This window comes from Typopeltis vanoorti, chromosome 8 (genome assembly GCF_054136105.1).
Source record: "Typopeltis vanoorti isolate ZY-2024b chromosome 8, IOZ_Tvanoo_1.0, whole genome shotgun sequence".
Lineage (NCBI taxonomy): Eukaryota > Metazoa > Arthropoda > Arachnida > Uropygi > Thelyphonidae > Typopeltis > Typopeltis vanoorti.
The window spans coordinates 89,356,676-89,379,109 of record NC_143556.1 but is presented as its reverse complement, the minus strand read 5'-3'; the positions used below and the strand labels follow the sequence as shown (position 1 = coordinate 89,379,109).

The 22,434-nt window shown below is 36.5% G+C and overlaps 1 protein-coding gene across 1 annotated transcript in view; it reads right to left on the bottom strand.

Moving 5' to 3' along the window:
• The window catches only part of LOC150104182 (sodium channel and clathrin linker 1-like), a 222,682-nt gene that overhangs the window by 7,769 nt on the left and 192,479 nt on the right, over positions 1-22,434 (bottom strand). Inside the window, exons 16-17 of the mRNA XM_090396804.1 lie at positions 15,553-15,689; positions 7,891-8,029 (exon numbers count right to left, since the gene is read on the bottom strand). Of these exons, the coding sequence (XP_090252930.1) occupies positions 7,891-8,029; positions 15,553-15,689 (276 nt within the window). The remainder of the gene's footprint in view (positions 1-7,890; positions 8,030-15,552; positions 15,690-22,434) is intronic.

The following is a 22,434-nucleotide window of genomic DNA, read 5'->3' as shown; positions in this document are numbered from 1 at the left end:
CACTACTGGCCTAACTTGTAAACTTGCTGCCAATGCCAATAGTTATACTCCTAAATAAGTTCAGGAGTCTAACTAGACCAGTGGTCGCCAAAGTGGTCGATATAACATTGTTAGAGGGTCTATAGAAAAATATAAGACATCATTGTATGGGTAATATTTAATTCGGTTAACATGGATTACCTCCATCCTGAATGACAATGCAATTAAGAGTGAATCGTGGGAACAGTGACATGAATAGGACCTGTAAGATGGAGCAAGGTCATGAAAATAGTTACGGAGGCCAATCAAGTAGGCCAAAATGACGTATTTACCAATAAACGGATGCTTGTGGTTCCCGCCCGGCTGGCGCGACAGGAGCGAGATTGCAACACGTGCGCGGTTGCTTATTTACTTATACTTACACGTATTCGAACCCAGTCTCATTTTTGCGTGTATCGACATACAAGTGAGTGTTAATGTTCTAAAATTTATCAACATACATATTAGGTAATATTAAAATTATGTAATAGTAAATTAGAAGGGGGTCGATAAAAAGTCACGAAACTCTTGAAGGAGTTGACGGTCAAAGAAGTTTGGCGACCCTTGAACTAGACTGAATAACTTATAAATTTGGTACAAAAATCAGCAATAAAAATACAAAAACTATAAAAATAGGCAGGCACACAAGAGTATTTCCTCTACATTTATACATTAATATACATACATATATTTTTCTCTTTGCCAGTGTAACTATGAATTTCCTTTAATAAAAATGTTAGAGTTTGTGCGATTAAATTTCAGGATGAAAGTTTCTAGTTTCACACAGGTAGGCAGCACATGACTAGTATATTAAAAATATATACTATATTTTTTGTACACTAGTATACAAAAAATTGGATTTGTATAAGAGGGATGGCCTACATTTCAATGTGTTTGGTAGTCTTGAAAATTTTATTAATTAGTATGAGCCCTAACACAGAGTCAGGGAAACTAAATCATGATGGGAGGAATGGTGAGAATGTGTGTGTGTAAGTATGACAATGTTAGGTAGCTGTGTTAATGATAAGAATAAGCATTATCATGAAAATGATGAGAGAACAATTTTGTGTTCATCTGGTTCAGGCCTATGAAGCATGTGCAAAGATGCCTGCATAAGTAAGGCACTAGATAAGAACAGAGATCTGCAAGTTGTCCAACTGTGTCATGCAGACTACAGAAAAGAGTATACAAAAAAGCATGTAGATAACTTATTATACCTGTAAACGAATGCTACGAACATCAGAAACAAAGGGGTAGAGTTTGTTTCCTTAGTCAATACATTGGGACCTCAGATTGTAGGCATTAGTGAGACCTGGCTATCAGAGGCAGACATACTAACTGGTATCAAGTGTAACAGGTACAGTTTTTTAGGAAGGATAGACAAGATAGGAGAGAAGGAGGGATGCTACTAATGATATTGGATGACTTGAATCTGGTTAGAGAGAGACCTATGACTGCAATATTAGTAACAGTTTTTCATGTAGCAGTGAGTTTGAGTTTGAAGCCATCTAGTGAGAAGTGGAGTCTAACAAGATCAAATTCATAGTGAGGTGTTGTTACAGGCCTAGTAGATCAGTTGTTAGTGATAAAGAAATGCATTATCAAATAAACATGATGGGCGAGAAACAAGTATAATTATCCAAACATAGATTGGCTACCTGTAAAATCTCATAAAAAGAATGAAACTGAATTTATTGAGCTGTTGCTCAATAAATAAACCTCAAGCAGCGTGCGACAGAAGGAACCTGAGGTCAAAGAGTGTTAGATCTGATTATAATGTCAGAGAGAATTTCAGCTAAAGATGTAACTATTCTGTCTCTGGTTGGTGACAGTGATCATGCGGTACTCACTTGGGAAGTGAGTAAGTTTATGAATGTTCCATTTGGAAAAGGTTACATGCTGAACTACAAAGCAGGAAATTATGACATCTGAGGGATGCCGGGTTCTGTGTCATGGTATTAGTTTTGGATGGAAAGGATATCAACAGTGCATGGGAAGCATTTAAAAAAAAATAGTGCAAGTAGTGTCAATAAATTCAAGAACAGGTATGACAGCTGGTGTAGGTAGTATGTGGCCTCCCTCAATGAGTCCCCGACTCCCTGGAGGTCTATCTTAATAATAATAACAATAACCACTATATGAGATATCTCGTAGTTGGCGGTCAACATGGTAAACAGAATAGGAGTGGAAAGGCTAGCAAAACAGTTTGGTGTCAAGACGGCAGGAAAAGACCCAGACAAAGACCAAAATATATATAAGATGTCACAACATTGGAGTCCTGACAAATAGTAATTTGGAGAAAGATTTTTTTTATAGGAAGTTAATAATAATAATGCAAATTATGTTGTACTCTCATAATATCCTGCATATCCTCTCCCTCCTTGAGGGTACCATATTAGAAATGCAATAACGATATATCAACACTTTTTAAAACGTCTAAAATAAACCCAAAGCAAAACTAATGCACCATTTGCAGCTAGCCTATGCAATTCAGAAAAGTCATAAAGTGAATAAGTTTGGCTACTAAAAAACTGCCAAAGATATGGGAGATCAATATCCTCTGGAAAAACTCGTGGCATCTCTTCAATTGTTCTCAAACAGTGTGGTCCAGAATTAACACCTGTCCTGCATTATCTCTACAATCTATTACACATATCTGGTACTTATCCCAATGAACGGAAGCAATCTTATATCCATCCTATTCCTAAAAAGGGTAACAGAAGTCAACCACCAAACTACCTACCAATTGCCATCATCTCAGTCCTGTCCAAAATAATGGAAAAAGTCACTGATGGCCAACTCCTTCACTACTTAGAGGCTCACCAATTGATTAGCAACCACCTGTTCAGATTCCACCATTCGAGATACACAGCTGACCTCGTAGCATGCATCACCCACCACTAGACGTGCTATGGAAACGTTCAATGAAACTTGTGCTGTCACCCTTGACATTTCCAAAACCTATTCCTATTCCTAAATATTCAACCTATTCCTAAAAAGGGTAACAGAAGTCAACCATCAAACTACTGACCAATTGCCATCATCTCAGTCCTGTCCAAAATAATGGAAAAAGTCATTGATGGCCAACTCCTTCACTACTTAGAGGCTCACCAATTGATTAGCAACCAGTACCTGTTCAGATTCCACCATTCGAGATACACAGCTGACCTCGTAGCATGCATCACCCACCACTAGACGTGCTATGGAAATGTTCAATGAAACTTGTGCTGTCACCCTTGACATTTCCAAAACCTATTCCTATTCCTAAATATTCAACCTATTCCTAAAAAGGGTAACAGAAGTCAACCATCAAACTACTGACCAATTGCCATCATCTCAGTCCTGTCCAAAATAATGGAAAAAGTCATTGATGGCCAACTCCTTCACTACTTAGAGGCTCACCAATTGATTAGCAACCAGTACCTGTTCAGATTCCACCATTCGAGATACACAGCTGACTTCGTAGCATGCATCACCCACCACTAGACATGCTATGGAAAGGTTCAGTGAAACTTGTGCTGTCACCCTTGACATTTCCAAAGCCTTCAACCGTATGTGGCATCTTGGTCTACTCAACAAATTGCCATCCTTTGGTCTCTCTCTACCACCCTCCGTAACTGGGTAGCCAGCTTTCTCTCTGATCATAATTTGCAGTCACATTAATGGCTCCCTCTCTTCAAGCTTCACCATCAATGCTGGAGTGCCCCAAGGCTCTGTCTTATTACCTACTTTTTCTCTTGTTCATAAATGACCTACTCACTATCACCACTAATCCTACCCACAGCTCTGCTGACAATAATACTCTCCACTCATTCAACAAACCATGCAATACTCTGATATCCTAGGCCAGTGTTTCTCAAAGTGTGGTACGCGTATCCCCCGGGGTACACGAAAGGTCGTTAGGGGGTATGTGGCAATTTTTGACTATGCATAATTAAAGGAGTCATTATATTTTTCAACAAACAGTGCAATTAGAGATAACTAGGATAAAATGGTACTAACTAATGAATAACATCCCCTCTCCAACAGAAACTGCTATATAGGCCAAGCAAAACCATATGTTGCCAGTGGAACATAAGGTTTTGCTTGATACCACCCCTGTCGTTAACGTGTTAAAACTAAGAAATATATAGTGAATGTGTTTCAGATATTATGGAATTCAGTTGAAGGGAATTTGTCTTTGGTTCGCACGATCGTTTGTTAATACCGCGCTAATCATATGCAGTTCTTCGCTGCTCTACGTATCTCAAGTCTTGTAAATTACTGGTACTTTTTGCTAGAAATAATGCGAAAGATGATGATGTTATTTGGGTAGATGACTTTGATGATGCATACAAAGAAACTGTTCTTGATGCCAAAAGTAGTGATAGTGAGTAGGAGCTTCTTGATAAGTCACACCATTTTCAGTTTTTTTCTGAAAACTTTGATTTCTGAAAATTCCTGCACGTATCTTGCAACACGATTTTTTAGCTTCAATTTTGGGAAAAAAGTAGAGTTATATTCGAGTAAATACAGTATTTTTTTTTAGCTTTCAAATTCTTACGTATGAATTAGTTAATTAGATCATTGGTTAAAGATTGGAAATTTTATTTTTCACTTGGTTAGACTATAATAAATTTAGTTTAATCCTTTATCCAAGTGTGAGCAAACAAAGTTTGCGCCTGAAAGTATCTTCAGGACTGGGGTAAGGTGGTACAACACCGGAAAACTCGTTGCAAAGGTGGAGCAAGCTAACAGCAATCCTATCTCAGTATCTCCCATAATGCAAAACACATCTCCTTGCGGATATGTATAATGTTATGCATTAAGGGAAGGGCCACTACCCAGAGTAGGTAGTGGGTTTATATACTTATACATATATACTTATAATTTATGTACTTATATATAAATCTAATCGGAACAATGTATGTGCATCACAAACCACAGAAAAAATAAAATGTTGCCACTCTTAATTGTGAATAAAAACATTGATCAGAATCTTTATAATACCTAAACTTACAACTTTTATATAATGAACAGAAGAGAAAGTATACATGGAAGTGCTTAAGGGTCAAAACTATATAACTGAGATGAGACCTCCACACAGCCCTTAAAGGAATGAGAAGAACCGAGAAGCGCTTCCGAATTAATGTCCAATCCTCACCTTCTTGTGGTGCACCCTGTTAGGTATCTACCCTGGATACTGAACAGATGAGGATGGGCTGGCAATTTGGTATTTAGCCAACCAAATTGTATTCTTATTGGCTTAAACCAAAATTTCAAATGATGGTACAACATGACAGAATTTCATGCCGGCTGGGATGTCGCCCGGTTACACAAGGGCCCAGTTGTTTTTGCCAGGGAACCATACAAAAATATTTCGGGAAAATTTGGAGAAAAGAGCAAAGCTAATAATAATGGCAAATATCTGTTGGATTTCTGCTCAGGACGTGGACTGGTTATTACTAACACAATGTTGCAACATAAAAATGTGCACAAATTCACATGAAGAGAAGAGGCAAGGAATAAGAAAAGTCTCATTGACTATGTTATTCTTGATAGTGATGTTTTCTCCCTGGTGCAGGACACCAGAGTGTGGAGGTAATCACCATTTAGTCTTGAGCAGGATAAAATTGAATTTCATATTGAAAAGAAGAGCATGTAAGAAAGTTTTAAAGGAATAAAAGCTGAGCAGTTCTCAGATGTGAACTGTAGACTAAAATACACAAACATGATTGAAGTAAAAATGAAAGAGTTTGAGAATAGGAACCAAACCTTGGAGATTCAGGCAAGCCCTAAAGAAAACACTGAGTTATTCAGCCAGAGAGGCATGTGGTGAGGTTGTCTGTAAGGATAGAAAAATCAAAACACAAGTTAAAGAGGCAGTGAAGGAAAAGAAGAAAGCATATCAAAAGTTCCTGGCATATAAAACAGATTATGCTCTTAGAGAATACAGAGACAAAAGTAAGAAAGCTAAAACACTGTGTAACACTGTCTAAAGAAAAGTCATGGAAGGACTTTGGTAAGAACATACAAAATAAATATCAAGAAGTGGCAAAATATTCTGGAGGTTGTTGAAGAAGCTCAGAAATGGAGGAAAGAGTGCTGTAAAAGGAATTAGAGATGATAAAGATGACATGAAAACAGGAGAAAAAGATGTCCTTGAAGTATGGAGTAATTACGTCGAAAAATTACTAAATGAAACAAGCAGTGATGACAGTACAGTGATAAAAACACTGACCAGGCATGCAGTCAGGAATACGTATCCATACTTGAAGTAGAAAAAGCCATCAAAAGCCTGAAATGTGGAAAGGCAAGAGGAGCAGGTGATATTCGACCAGAAATGCTCAAGTATGGAGGTATAAGAATCTTACAGTGGCTGCACTGCATAGTTCAGAAGTTTAGTAATGAAATGTGAGAATTTCATTACCAAGTGTTCCTGGTAAGATATATGCAAGTATACTTGAGAAATGGTTGAGAAGGATTGTGGAAGAGAAGCTTGGTGAAGAACAAGCTGGATTCAGGCCAAATAGAAGCTGTCAGGATCAGATCTTCACTTTACGACAAATAGTCAAGAAAGCATGGGAATATAACAGAGATCTGTATTTAAGTTTTGTCGATTTGGAAAAGGCATATGACAAGGTGCCAAGAGAGAAGCTATTCAATACGCTACAGTTATATGGTGTCAATGGGGCATTATATCAAGCAATACTTAGTCTTTATTTGAGTTGTAAGTCGGCAGTTAGAATTGAAGGAAGTATAGGAAGGTGGTTTAATGTTAAATCTGGTGTCAGACAAGGATGTACATTATCCCCTCTGTTATTCATTATCTATATGGATCACATTATGAAGGAAAGTGGTATTAAACATGATATCAAAATTGGAGATGTTAATCTCAGTTCTTCTAAATAAATCTGTTACAAGTCTGCAAGATTCCCTGACTAAATTGAATAACTATCGTAATAGATATGGTATGAAGGTCAGCAATAAAATGACAAAGACGATGAAAATAGGCAGAAACATTGAAAATATCAACTGCACTGTGAATGGAGAACCTATAGAACAAGTAAAACATTTCAGCTACTTAGGCATGATTTTTAGTGAAGTGGTAAATTAAATACGGAAATAGACAACAGAATCAACAAAGCTGGTATGGTAGGAAGTCAACCGAATAAATTTATATGGAATAAGAGAGAAATTAGCCAAAACACTAAATTAGTTGTATACAAGACAGTGTTCAAACCAATTTTAACTTACGGATCTGAGAACTGGGTTAGAAGTAAAATACTTGACCAAAGACTAGAGACCACAGATATGAGAGTTCTGAGAAAGATTAGGGGAATGAACAGATGGCATCAATGGCAATATCATATTAAAAATGAGGATATTAGGAAAGAACTTGACATTGTCAGCATCCAGGAATGCATTTGCAGAGCTAATCTCAGGTGGTATGGTAACTTAAACAGAATGGGAAAGATTAGCAAAACAAGTGTTCTCTGCCAGGTTGGCAGGAAAAAGACCCAGAGGAAGACCAACATATAGGTGTGGATTGATACAGTAAAAAGTGCCTTAGAAGACAGAAATATAAGACCTGATAATACTGGAGGTCTTCACAGGTAACAGGCTAATTTGGAGGTAAATTGTAGATAGGAAGTTAGTAATGATGTAAATTTTTCATGTAGTACTATCATATCCTGTACACTCCTCCTTGAGGGTATATATCAGGAATTTGATGATGAATGTATACATAAAATTTTTTATGATGTATTTCCTAGAATAAAACAAGTGGTTTCTGTTGTGTTGTAAACAAAAGTGGTTTACAACACAACAGAAACATGAATTAGAAGAGATCTGCTTAAATTATGTACAGTTTGTCAATAAAATTTCACTTACCTGAAATGATTTTATATGGCTTTGTTGTAAAGCCATCTGTAGCTCTTCATTTTGGGTTTGTAACTTTGACATTTCTTCATACATGTCCTTTAGTTTAGTTTCAAACTTAACAGTCAGTTGATTAACCTCCTCTTTCCACCTATAACAATATTTTAGTTAGATTTGTTTAAACAATTTATCACTAATCATATATCAAATATGACAGCCCAAAGTATCAAAAACTGCCAAGAAAGATGTAATGTTTACACACTGGTTATTAAATTTAACTGGATATTGGTTAATTTTCATAAGTTTAAATTTAAGATAATCATTAAGATTCAGTAATGCCCTGATTCTAATTGACTGACCAGGGTAAATGCAGAAGCTGATCATCTATGAGATAGTGGCTGAAGAGAGGCATCACCAATTAACCAAACTACTTTTTCCTAGATGGCATCAAAAATTTTTAGAGGTCTTAAGTGCACCATGCAAAATATGAGAGCAGTATTCCAAGAATAGGTAGATTCAAGATATGTATACAGAGTAAACAAACAGATAGATGAGAAATAACATGGTAGGCAAAAAAGGAGGCCAAGTTTTCTTGAAGCTGAAGATGCTACGGAAGTGATACAATTATGCCACTTCTGTAGCATCTTCAGAAGTTAGTGAAATCTGAATCATGAAAGACTCAGATTAAGAGTGTGTCGAAGAATATAGATCTAATTTTGACTGTTAAGACGAGCATATCAAAATTAAGAGGACAAGAACTAAATTCTTTTTTTTGAGAAAAGAGGCAAAACTTTGTTTTGAAAGAATTGAAGATGACTAAGTTGTTGTTCCATTGTGATAGTGTGTAGATCAGTGTTTAGGGTGCTTATTGCAGACATTATTGAGATACTTGAGCACTGCAGGGTTTATTGTATAAGTAGGATGAGTGGAAAGTGCTATCATCAGTAAAACTGATATGGTTCAAGGCTAGTGAGAGCAGATCATTTTCATATATAAGGTGGTTGTGGTATAGGATTGGTGAAACAACAGAACCCTGAGGAACACCTGCATTAATGGAAAAATCTGAAGAGAGAACACTTTCCACCATTACATATAGTGAATGACAGGTGAGAAAAATGGCAATCCAATTACAAAGGGAGGAAGGAAGACCATAAGATGGCAATTTCTTGAGAAGCCCTTGGTGCCAGACACCATCAAATGCTTCAGCAATGTTGAGTGCAAGAGCACAGGTTTTTTTCCAAACTGTTCCATGGCAAATGTTGGGTGATATAGGACAGGAAATCTGGTGTGGATCTTGATTGGCAAAATCCATATTGGTAGTCACAGATTGGACCACCCAGGCAAAATTTCTGGAAAACCCTATATCCAAGCCATGGGAATTTTGAACAGACAAGGAATGAAAACAGCAGTTTGATCATGGAAAGGAGGAGTAAAAGTCACAGAGATAATTCCACTTGCCATTTCTGTAACTGAAGTACATGAGACTATGAATGGCTGAGATAAGGACATTTCACAGGAGATAAAACTTGGATGAGAATGTAACCTGAATTACCAAGAGAATCAGTCACTTTAACACTGTTAACAACTTGGAAGGAGAACTCGTTAAGAAAAGATCCAGAGTGTTGGGTGTGTGGAGATGATTGTCAGGGATACTGGCTAGAAAATGAATGATTTGTTTAAATCATTATTTACAGCAAATATCTCTGCTTCATTTTCAGCCTGGTCAGTGGAATTAAAAAAAAAAAAAAAAAAAAAAAAGAGAGCTAGTTCAGGGGTCGGCAACCTGCGGCTCGCGAGCCACATGCGGCTCTTTGGATGTGAAGCTGCGGCTCTTTAGTTCCATATGCAAATATTATTTATTTTATCAAAAAAAAAATTTAAAAATCGTTCTGAATCGATTAACGAGGATTAGGCACCGATTCTATCTCTCAGCCACTTGTACTCGCTTTTCACCGCACCCCTCCACCGTGACACGCATCGTCACTGTCGTCAGTCCGTCGGAAGCTCTCGGAAGTTTATATGTTTGGCAATTTTCATTGATTTCGGCATAGCTGGGCATAACACCTTTACTCGTAAACTAAGTATCTAATATTTGCCAAAATTAAAAAAAAAAAAACTAAAATGTGCAGACTGCGCCGTGATAAACACGTTCTGACAAGTCCGTTCGTGCCAGTCGGCAATCACCGCACACGGGAGGCGACCACAGATGCGACGAAACTATGTACTTATAGTCAATCAGTACGTGAGAGAGTGAGACAAACAGTGTTTCGTGTCTAAATTATTTATTTTAATAATTAAATTATTAGAGAATTATTTATTTTATTTAGGTAGGTATTTTTAATTTGGAAATATCGTTGTAAAATGTTTTTTGATAAATTATATTTCATTATGCCCAGCTTCTCGTATCCGCTAAAACAGTGCAAGATAGAATAGCTAAAATGTCTTCAAATGTAACATATTTGCAGGTGGAAGATATTCAACCTTCTTCTGCCTTATCACTTGCTATAGATGAGTCTTGCGACATAAAAGACACGGCACAAGTTGCCCTTTTTGTCAGGTATATGTCTTCCCAAGGTCCAAAAGAAGAACTTCTAGGATTGCTACCGCTCTCGGGACAAACTAGAGGGGAAGATATAGCGAATGCCGTGCAAAAATGTCTTGAAGACAAGATCTTGTGGCTCTTTAAAAACTTTGAAATTTTGTAAATTGTAATTTTTGACTCTTCCGACTCAAAAGGTTGCCGACCCCGGAGCTAGTTAGAACTGTGGACATTACAGTAGCCAAGGAAAATTACTTCATTGTTGGGAATTTGGATTGCATCAAATCAAGCTTCATGGATAAGAAGTTAAAAGAGGCCACAATGACTTCAGACTTGGGGGAAACAGTAGAAGAGCATACGAATGACATATAACGAGACAGGAGATCAGGTTTGGATATCTGGAGGCGATGATGCACATCATTTAGGTTAAGTTGGGATACTGAGTGGTCTATAATTTGCTGCAACAGTCTTAGTTTCACTTTTATCTAATGGAATTATTTTGCTCCCATTAGGAATATTGCATGTGCTAAGACTCAAGTTGAACAACCAAGTAAGGGGCATTGCAAGCTGTTTTGCACATTTCTTCAGCACCTGTGCTGATTTCCCATCCGGTCCAACTGCTGTCTTTGTATCAGGCTTCTACTTTTAATATTTCTGTTGACTGCTATGGGCCAGTGATATGCAATATATAGCTTCTCCTGGTCAAGTTAATGCACTTTCTCAATGGTTCATTTCCACCAAAGGGTCTATGGTGTCAGCGAATATTCCTGCTGTATAACAGCAGGAATATTCACCCTCTTAATTGAAGAAAATGTCAACTAGACCCACGAGATGGCAGATGACTTTATCATCTTGTGAAATACCACCACCTTGCTTATTGGGAATATTGCATGTGCTATGACTCAAGTTTAACAACCAGGTCAGGGACACTTGCAAGCTGTTTTGCACATTCCTTCAGCACCTATGAAGAATGTAAGAGGAAATTTTTTTTGCAAGATTTAGATAATTTTTTTTTTTTTGGGGGGGGGGGGGTTGTTTAATTTAACTGCAGGAACACTACATTTATTTTGGTTTGTGGTTTTACCTTTTTACTTTCATGCTAGCATGGTAAACACGAAGAAAAAAAGATGGGGGCTGAGGGACATATAGTGAGAGGAGATTCTAGGCAAGTCACCAATATAGAAGCATCCATGAGACTTCATGCTATAATGCTGCCTCAACAATGCCTCTTGCATGCCATTACAGCTTCCATCCAGAAACCTCGCAGCATTTAAAATGCATTGCCACCTGGTTTGGTCCAGTACACTATCTGGCATCCAGCCTGTGGAAATACTTTATTGTTGCACCCTCAAAGATGGGGAAGGTACTGGATCTCTGCAACATGTTTGGCATTCCCTTGAAGGGTATCACTTACAATGCACGTTGACAGACTTGGGGGGGGGTGGAGGAGCAGTGGATAGTAATCATAACCCTGCTCAAGGAACCAAACATGTCAACAGCCACTTCAAGGCTCCCAATAAGCAAGGTGATGGTAGTATTTCACAAGATGATAAAGTCATCTACAATCTAGCGGGTCTAGATGACATTTTCTTCAGCAAAGAATGTGAATATTCACTGACACCATAGACCCTTTGGTGGAAATGGGCCACCGATAAAACACGTTAACGTGACCAGGAGAGACTATATATTGCTTATCACTGGCCCATAGCAGCCAACAGAAGTATTAAAAGTAGAAGCCTGTTAAAAAAGTATTACACTTGTTACAACAGCCAGATGCAAATATAGCAGTTGGACTGGATGAGAAATCAGCACAGGTGTTGAAGGAATATGTAAAACAGCTTGCAATGTCCCTGACCTGGTTGTTATAGACCAATCAGTATCCTTGGTCTAGGTACTCAAAAGGTGGGTAGACAATAGAAGGATCCTCACATAGAGGAGAGCATGTCAATCTGTTCATCTTTTATAAAAATAAAGTGAAGTGACAGCAGAGTTGAATAAGGGAAATAAATATACCATGCTATTTTTGGATTTTGCAAAAAGGAATTTGATAGGATTCTGAAGGTTGTTATGCAAACTTAAAGGGTGGTATGCAAAATAAACTTGTGACATGGATTGGGGAGTAGCTGATTGACAAGTATCAGAAAGTGATGAATTGCAGTTCTGTATCTATGAAAAAGAGGATGACCAATAGTGTGATAAAAGGTTCTGTACTTGGACCATTGTTTAACATGCATATTAATGATACTTGGGAGGGTCTTGAGTGTGATATTCAATTATCTGCTGATGAGACAGTAAGTTAAGAAGTGTGATAAGGAACATAGCTGACACAGAAACCCTGCAAGCTGAATTGAACAGAATGGCTACATGGACAAATGACAATGAATGTCAGTTCACTATTGCCAAGTGTAAAGTTATGCATTTTAGAAGAGGTCATTACAAAAAGAGTATTATATCAATAGGTATTTTTTGGAAATTTTAGGAGTTGCACTGTTAAGGTGGACAATGGTACCATTAAAGAGAACACTAACTTATAAGGAATCTGGATTACTGTGAGCAAATATGGTTACCTGGGTTTAACCCCAAACCGGCCACGACATCTATAGGTGTCCAGTTAAATCTGGATATGATTTTGTAACACCCATTGAACAACATGGATAAGAAGTGCAATTTGATCTCACTATTTCATGCACCTTGGCCTGTAGGTAGGTTAAGGGCAATAGTTGACAAGATTCAGGCAGCAAGTAACCAAGATGATTACTGGAGATATAACTGTGAATATGGAGAAAGACTGAGGGAACATGGTCATTAAAGTTTCAGGAATAGATGAGAAGAGGAGACTGATAGTAACATACATGTTAATAAGGGGGATCTTGCAGTATATAAACAAAAGAAAGATTTTGCAGCTTCTGAATGGTGGAGGTAGAACTTTGGGTCATACCTAGAAGCTGGTTAAAGAAGATGCTGTTTGCAAGCATGTGAGATTACAAGTTCTTCTTGTAGCCCACACTGTGTGTGGAATGGGTTAATCATTAAAATGTTGTAAGTACATCTTTCAGTAAATGTTAATATGAATGCACCTAGTGGTGCATTCATAATAATACTAATTTTTCAATGTAATTACTCCAGAATATGCTTATCTTCAGTTTTCTATCACCTTCGTGATTCTTGATTCCTTTTGTGGTTATTCTTTAATCCATTTCTGTGCAGAGTATTCAAAACATTTTGCTACTTTCGTGATTATCTTCTATAATATTTCCAAAATGTGCTCATCATTTTTATTTATCTATTTTTACATATAATTTAGCTTTTCTAAATTTTTTTTCTTAAAGCATATACTCCTTATTAACCACAAACATTTTATATAATTTTAAAGGATAATAAAATAAAATAAAAATCCACAAAGTTCTTATTTTCTTCAGATTATTTTGTTTTTTTATGAACAAATTTTTATTCAGATTTTGTTCATTTTCAAACCCTTTACTCCTACCCCTCCCCAATTATAACTTCAGTATTTGAGTATATACAGTTCATATCTGAGAACTGTTTGACTTTGCTTTCAAAGCTTTAGTATATTATTACTATTAATGCATGGACACTTCCATGGAGTCCTAAGACTCATTATGGGAGACCCAAACTATCAACATGATATCTATTGTACCTTGTCTCCTTGAAACCATTAACAGACAAAACACAACTGACTCAGACAACCCATTCCATTCATTCACCACTCTCCAAGCAAAATATAGTCCTGACACCCTTGCTAACCATACCCATCCAACTTCCAGGGATGACTTCTTGTTTCCCCCCCCCCCCTCTAAGCAAGTGCTGAAACATTTTCTCCTGCATCAATCCAATAAAAAATCCTTTTGATTAAAATAACATTTAAGTAACTTAAATGTTTCTATCATATCTCCCCCGTTTTTTGCTCATCAACCAACTTTTGCAATCCACAAACCATTAATCTATCCTCATAGGAAGCATTCCACAGACCACTCACATCATCTTAATCAACTTGCCTCTGGATCCTCTCCACCATTTCCTAATCATCAAGAAACTCAGGTGACCAGACCTAAGCACAATAATCCAGATGCAGTTGTATCAAGTCATATTTTCTTCCTGCTTCCCTCAAAAACATGAACCTACCAAACTTCATTTTTCTCTTTTAAAATAACTGAGAGTTAATGGCATAGAGCCACTCTTGTTGAACTGATGTCTCCAGGTGGAAAGCAGAAATAAGCATAATTTCAATTCTAATCTAAATCTCTGATATTTATATTATAAATGATTGGATCCATTATGCATTTAGTTAGGTATTTCGATGCATTTTACACACATTGTATATATATATGTATTCAACTAGACCCATTACCATCTCTGGTGATATGACTTTTTTTCCATGTTAATTTGTCCTCTTGACTTAAATGTGTTAATTGTTTTATGATATCACTAATGAGAATATAAATAATAACTTCAGCAATATACTGATTAAAAAATTTGAAGGAAAAAAAAATCTGATAGAAAAATACATATAAAAACTTAGGCGTTTTTAATTATTCATAATAATGCTTAACGGTATAACTAACACTAAGAGGAAAAAAATACATTTATTAAACTCACGATTATTTCTCGTTTTCTACCTAGCATCATCAGAGCACAATGATAACTGCGACAGGCACACATCATTAAACTAAGTAATTACAGAAACAATTTAAGGTGCCTTCTCTTAAAGTACAAAGTTAATTTAAGAGACGTCTGGCTATTAGGTCATAAAACGATAGATTTTAAGATAGATAATTTTAATGATAGTCTTCCAGATCTTTAGTAAAAGATCTGGAAGACTATTGTTAAAATTATCTATTAAAAGACTATCATTTTAAGACCCAATAGCCAGACTTCTCTAAATTAACTTTGTAGTTATCTGACCCATAGAGGGCACCATGTAAGGAAATTAGGTATAGTTTAAATTGTTTCTACAATTACTTAGTTAAGTGATATGTGCCTATCATGGTTATTGTGCTCTGATGATGATGATGAGGTAGAAAACCAGCAAAATATTAGTGAGTTTAATAAATATTTTTTTCCTCTTGGTGTTGGTTATACCATTAAGCATTATTATGAATACATATAAAACTTACTTGCTACTCATTCCTTGTTGTGCATCTAGTAAATTTCTTAGTTCTGCAATAGTTACTTGATATTGTTGTTCTACCATTTGTAACTGATGCTGATGTTCCTCCTGCTGTTGCTGCAAACTCTGTTCCATAGCAGAAATCTATTTTGGTTATATAGAAAAGAAAATGGCTAAAAGCTGCAGTTAAAGATTAAATGAAATAAGACCATCTAGCATTCACAGTTATGAATTTTATTTTTTGCTTAATTGTTTCAGCCATAAATCCAAAACAAAACAAACCTTTTAGAGAGCCACATGCCATGAATTTTCACGGAGGAGCTACAGTCCACAAGGTTTATTAACAATGAATAAACTGTTATATTCATGATTATTCTCTATTATTTGTGTGTCCTAGTTGGCTGGTGTGAGCCAACTTCACCCAGAGCCTGACAGCTAAGTAATGGAAATCAGTCCAGTGAATAATTAGTCATCACATACTCTTCTACTCTGATAGATGTTTGAATATAAGGATGTCTGGTTTTTTTTTAATTTTTTATTTTAAACTTGTTTGTTTTAACAATGTTTGGAAGTGGCAGAGTAACGATACACAATGGTTTCTCATGTATAATCAATCCCATCAAAATGAGATTGATTTTCATAATGAATGGAATTATTACTAAAGTACTAAAATTACTAAAAGTGTCCTACTAATAATGGCAGAAACTGACAAAAGAGGAGTGGAGCAGAAATCTATTTCCACAAACTTTCTATCAGAAATTAGAAGTCTTCCATGACACATGCATACCAAAGCAGTTATTACAGAGCAAGGCATCGACAGTTCATTCATTTCTGTCAATAATGAAGATGTTTTACATATGTTTTCTATTAATGTCACCAACAGTAAGGTGTAAATATGTAGTACATTAAAAAACATAGGTGTTAACTGTTTTATATATACTGTATACACCCCCCCACACACACACAAACACATGCTGCTTTCCATAAATTAACAAAGAGCAAAATCAGGATAACTCAAAAATCGTATGATGAGATGTGAAAGAAACACCTTTAAAAATTGTAAATAACTAGTTTAATTCAGCAAAAAATGGGTAGACAATCGTCAAAAACAAGACATCAAAATGAGATTGCCCAAGTGCCACAATAAGGAATGTAGTCATCCCTCACAGGAATATAGTGTTCAAATGATGTTTCATATTGTTTATAAGGAGTTCAGATGGTAATAACAACCACTGCTCCTGCAAAGCTCTCATAAAGATACACAAGGTTTTTGGGAAAGGAAGGTTGAGCGCATCCCACACATGCTCAATAGGATAAGGTCAGGTGAAGTGGCTGGCCAGTCCACATGTACAATACTCTCTTCCTGACGATATTGATCCACGAACTTTTCTTGATGAGAAGTATTATCCTCTTGTAGGATAAATGTCTCTCCTATTGCACCTGCATACAGATGAACATAGGAGGTCCAGGACCTCATCTCTATAAATTGCAGTATTCACGGTTCTGCTAAGAAACACATACACATCAACCCAACAAGATGTCTCCCCCAAAACTATCACACTATCTTCAACATAAGTATCCCTGGCTCTCTCCAGATCAGAGGACATTTGATATTGCTTTGTAGAGCACATTGGGACTTGTTTATGAACAATGCCAAGTCCCACTGGGCTCAGGTGCAGTTGATCTGGAGCCTAGCCCATTTCAAATGGTCTCTCCTATGGCATCGGGATAGGAGTACACAGATTATAAGTTGTAATACAGGCTACCTTCGTGAAGCTATCTGCACACACTGGAAGCAGATACCAATGTTCCTATAACTGACGTGAAATCAGATCATAATTGATTCAAGGTACATTTTGGCAAGCAGATAATTGGAGATAACAGTCACCCACTGTGATTGTAGCCAATGTCCTTCCGTCACGGTATCTCCAGGATGTCATTCATGACTGCTGGAATTGGTTACACAATCTGTGAAACATGGAATGACTTACACATGCAACCATCTTGCTACCTCCACCAGACCTTTGGCTGGATCTAGCCTTTATCACTTGTAAAGTCATCAGTTAAATAATATTTTGCAGCCATATCCAAGCATTTTGCTATCATGAAATGTCTTGTTCTCACTCAAAACATGAAATGAAAAACCACTCCAAAATGCCCGTTTTTGTGCGATGGCTCATTTGCATATATGACTCATTTGTATATGATAACCAGAGTATCACTTTTTATATAACATAGTAGACTTTCATGTGTTCCAAGGGTTATCATGATTATTCTCTTTCTTCCTTAATTTATAGAAATCACTGTGTGTGTGTACAGTAAGGTCTTGCCATATAATCTTTCAATTTATGACTGTCTGCTCATGTGAAAATTTTCAATTATGACCAGTGCCCAATTCATGAGATGCATTCACTCATATAATGGTTTTAGTAACATGATGATGATGATGATGATGAATGTTGCACATCATGCAACTTGGCAGGTGTCAGGAGTGTTTAAAAAAAGGACAGACTTGGAATTTTTCTCTTCATTGTGGTTGTTAATACTGTCCATAATGATAGCACTAACCTTGTAACAAAGCTTTGCTAGTGAAGCTGTACTACCTAAACAATTGCAATATTGTTGCTGCACTGTGCAAATTTTGTCAACTGAACAAATGTCAATGAGGTACACTATATCTACGTGCTCAGTGATGAATGATTAGTCATTTTGAAGAAATGGGATTGTTGGGAGTTAGACCTGGCAGTGGTAGCAAACCAATTTGGATCACTCGGCAGTGCTCCACAAGGCCTTAGAAATAGGGATACTTTAATTTTGATCCCTGTATTTATATATCAAACACACAAGAGGCAGAACTGTAGCAAGCATACAAGACAACAAGAGAAAATGAAAATCATTAGACATATGACCAGAAGTTCTAGGAATTCTTTTTTTTTTTTTTTTTAGAAGAAACTGTTGGATTCTGAATGAAGAGAAAATAAAATTATTAATACTCCCTACAGAATCCAACATAATCCACCATGGCAAAAGCTACAATTGTAAATATTATTTAATGTAAATCTCTTGTTATAAACTATTATTCATTTAATTACCTTTGAGTTTTTTTTTTATTTAATTAATTAATCTAGGATATATATTAATAATGGAAAGGACTCTGTATAAAAATAACGTTCAGATTATTTTATTTATTCCTATATTAATAGTAGGAGAAATTGTGTTCATCATATTTAATTATATATTATTTGAATTGAAAAATATCCCTTTATTTAGTTTCTGTATGTAAAGGTAAAATGTTATGTAATGCTTATGCACTGCTCTAATTGTTGTCATGGAGACAGAGTTAAAAATAGAAAGCGCGAGTGTAGTAGTGCGTGAGTTATGGATGTGAGATGGAATTGATATGAGCTAGTCGGTGAGAACAAGTTTTGGCGGGAAAATGGAGTGAAAATATATAAACGGAAAGCGAGAGTAAACAAGAGCAGTGCGTCAGGAGTTGGTCAAAGCAGTTGGTCGGCAGTCAGTCAGCACTAGAACTAGGGACTGAGTACAATTGGAGCACTCAGCACAGTAATGCCACTGAGAAAAGTACAATAGAGATGAGGAAATAATTTATTGGCAGCACGGAGTTAAATAAGAGGCTGTAGTACAAAGAATTAAGTGCTGTGATCAGATTACGAAGGATCGAAATGTAAATTGACAACTCAGAATACTGATATGGAATTCTGAAGTTAATGTTGTATTCTAGAGCTTTCAAGGAAGATTAGTAGAAAGTTGATTCTATTGTAAAGTAGTATATGGGGAATAAGTAGATTTTCTAGTGTAAGTGTGTCTGCATATGTGATGTGCTGAAATTAAAGATTAAGTTAATTTAAAGAAGATTACTTTTGAAATGTGTAGCTCCAGTGTAATAATTAACTAAAGTTTTAAGTGTGCCTCAGTGAATAATATGTGCAAAGATTTATTCCGGTAAGAACAGTTGTACTTTATAGCATTTTAGAGTGAAGTTATAAGAATTAACTCCTTCTGTTAAATCCTAACATTAATTGTGGTGTTTATGCTGAAATTAGCCGAAGCTAGAAGATTAATAGTCTCCCCCCCCCCCCCTTAAAGTGATAGCTATCTCTAGACTGAACTATGTGATTTCTGACTAAGGGATAGATAAAGAATACTATTGTTAAAATATTTGCTGTGAATTTCAGTGGTAAAGAACTTTAGAACTATCTTTGCCTATTAGGGAGAAATTAGATTTTGAAGCTCAGTGTTTAATACAAAAAGTTAAGTGAATGTTATGTGTAGTTGAACTGAGTTAATTTTGCATTATCTTGTATCCAAAGTATGCTTATGTATATATTATATAACCTTGCATTAAATGTTTTGTTTTATTGATTTCAATTTATTGTTAGCCTGATTCTTTTCCACTGCACCGTTTATAAAATTATCGGACCTAGCAGGAACCTCAAATGTCAATGTAAAATTCGGCCTATGTATAAACATTAGACTGCTAAAGTTAATTAATATTTGATTACACTATTGTGCATAGACTAATCTGAATATAGAGTGGTGCAGTATAATAGAAATGTCCCTATATTTGGATTAGTAATCAACATACAATTAATTAACCTTAATAAGAACAACGTTAAAGCAAGATGGCGGATCAAACGACAGGAAGGACGATCCAACAAAACAAATAACAATAAAAAACATATATGAAATGATTTATTTAACATAGAATTTCCATCCAACTATCAAAAGCATCATTAATATAAAATTCAAACACTGAACAAGGATTAAGCACACATAATCGGAGAAGTAACATTGTGAACCAAGTTAAAATCCTAGCAATGTTTAAAACAAACCAAAGAGAACTTTCCCGTAAAGAGAATAAACTTAGATATTATTGAATAATCATTATATTGAATTGATATTGAATAATATTGAATTGATATTGAATTGATATTGAATAATCATTCAAAGAGAAAATGGCTTTTATGTAGGACTCAGTCTTATTCAAAGAATCCTTTGTTTGGAGGAAATTAGATGTTTTACAAGTCCAGATTGTTTCGTCACATGGAATTTAATGCAGTTAGAAGATCTTCATAGTAAACAGATGCATTCTACTGTTTTGGCCAAAGTAGGATAGACCAGGTACAAGGAATTTAATAAATACCAGGATATGTGTCTCTCCTTTGCAAACACTGAAAAAGAAGTAAGTTTATTGTGAGAAAAAGGGTTACACAGATGCCAATCAACCTAAGTAATTTGGATGATACACCTTTAATATAGGGGATGGTAATGTGGTTTACATCCTATATGATGGAGAAATTTCACCACTGTTAATGCTTTGTTGATCAACTCAACTTTTCCTACATGTTGTAGGCTTCATGCTATCCTTACTTCTTGGATAAGTGTTCCCTGCACGAGTGTTCCTCTTTCTCACAAACACGCTTTCCAACGAATCCCCTTGACACACCAACCTGTCTGATCTGGTTCTATATAATTTCAATCTGTTTGAGTGCACTATTAAAGTTTTACCCTGTTTAGTCTTCTTCTTTATTCTATAGGTCACTAGATATAATTTTTCTTGGATCTCATAAGGCCCAGCTGCACTCTTTCCAAACTTTCCTCCTTTCTTGTTGACAGAGTTTTGTTCTAGAAAGACAAGATTACCTGGTTTTAGATCCTTATATTTTCTCAACTTGTTGGCATAAGTTCTCGCCCGTTGTGAGCAAATTTCGCTAGATTTGACTACCATCTCATATGCTATATTATTATCCATGATTAGGATATTTAGGTAATCATCTATGTCAGGGAATCCAGAGCTTACCTGGGAGTTCTTGAAATCATTGGGGAAAAGAGGCTCGAAGCCATAAAGGACAACAGCAGGGGCTTCCCTAATGGCAGTATGCAGAGCGGTCCTGCATGCAAATAAGGTGATCGATAAGTAGGTATCACAGTTTGACACCTGGCTATCTGCTAATTTGGATAGGGTAAGTTTCAGTGTCCTGTTCATCCTCTCACACCTTCCATTCCTCTGGGGATGTCAACAACTTTTTTATTCTCAACAACTTGCACAGCTGTAGCATGACTTCAGCTGTGAAGTTAGAGCCTTGATCTGAGAGGAGGGTTTGGGGTGTTCTATACCTGGAGATAATGAGCTTGAAAAACTTATCTGCTACAGTTCTTGAAGTCTGATCTTTAATTGCCAGCCTATCGGGAGAACATGTCTATAATTACTAATATATACCTATTGCCCTTCTTGGTGATAGGGAGCAGGCCCACAATATCCATAGCTACTGCCTGAAAAGGGCGTGTGGGGATTGGGAATGACTCGAGTGGGCCTTACCTATAATGCTGGACTTTTGTTGGCATAAGTGGCAGGAGGACACATATGACTCAACATCCCCCCCCCATCCCTTTCCATATATATCTGTCCTGCACTCTATTCCACGTTCTATGTATCCCCTGATGACCCACTAGATCAGAATCATGAAATGTGTGGAGCACCCAGGGAATCATGATTTCTGGAACTAAAATCTTATCCTTCCACCTCCTTGTGACAGCCTACCTTGATAGCAAAGGACCATCCTGGTCTATGTACAAGATGTGATGGAAGGATTGCCTGTCCGGGGACTTCTCTCCTTTTAAGACCCTCTGATACGCACCCCCTCCCCACACTGGATCCCTTTTCTGCTCTTCTATTATACGAGGTTTTTCCCAGACTTGGTATTTGAGAGATGTGCTCTTTATCTTGTCTAACTCTTCTGCCTTAAGTATGGAGTTGATTACTTCTCCATCTGAGCTAACACTCTCGTCAGGTCCAGAGTCTAGGGATATCGGCAGATAATCTGCAACTACATTGGCTGAGCCAGGAATGTAGTTTACCTCTAGG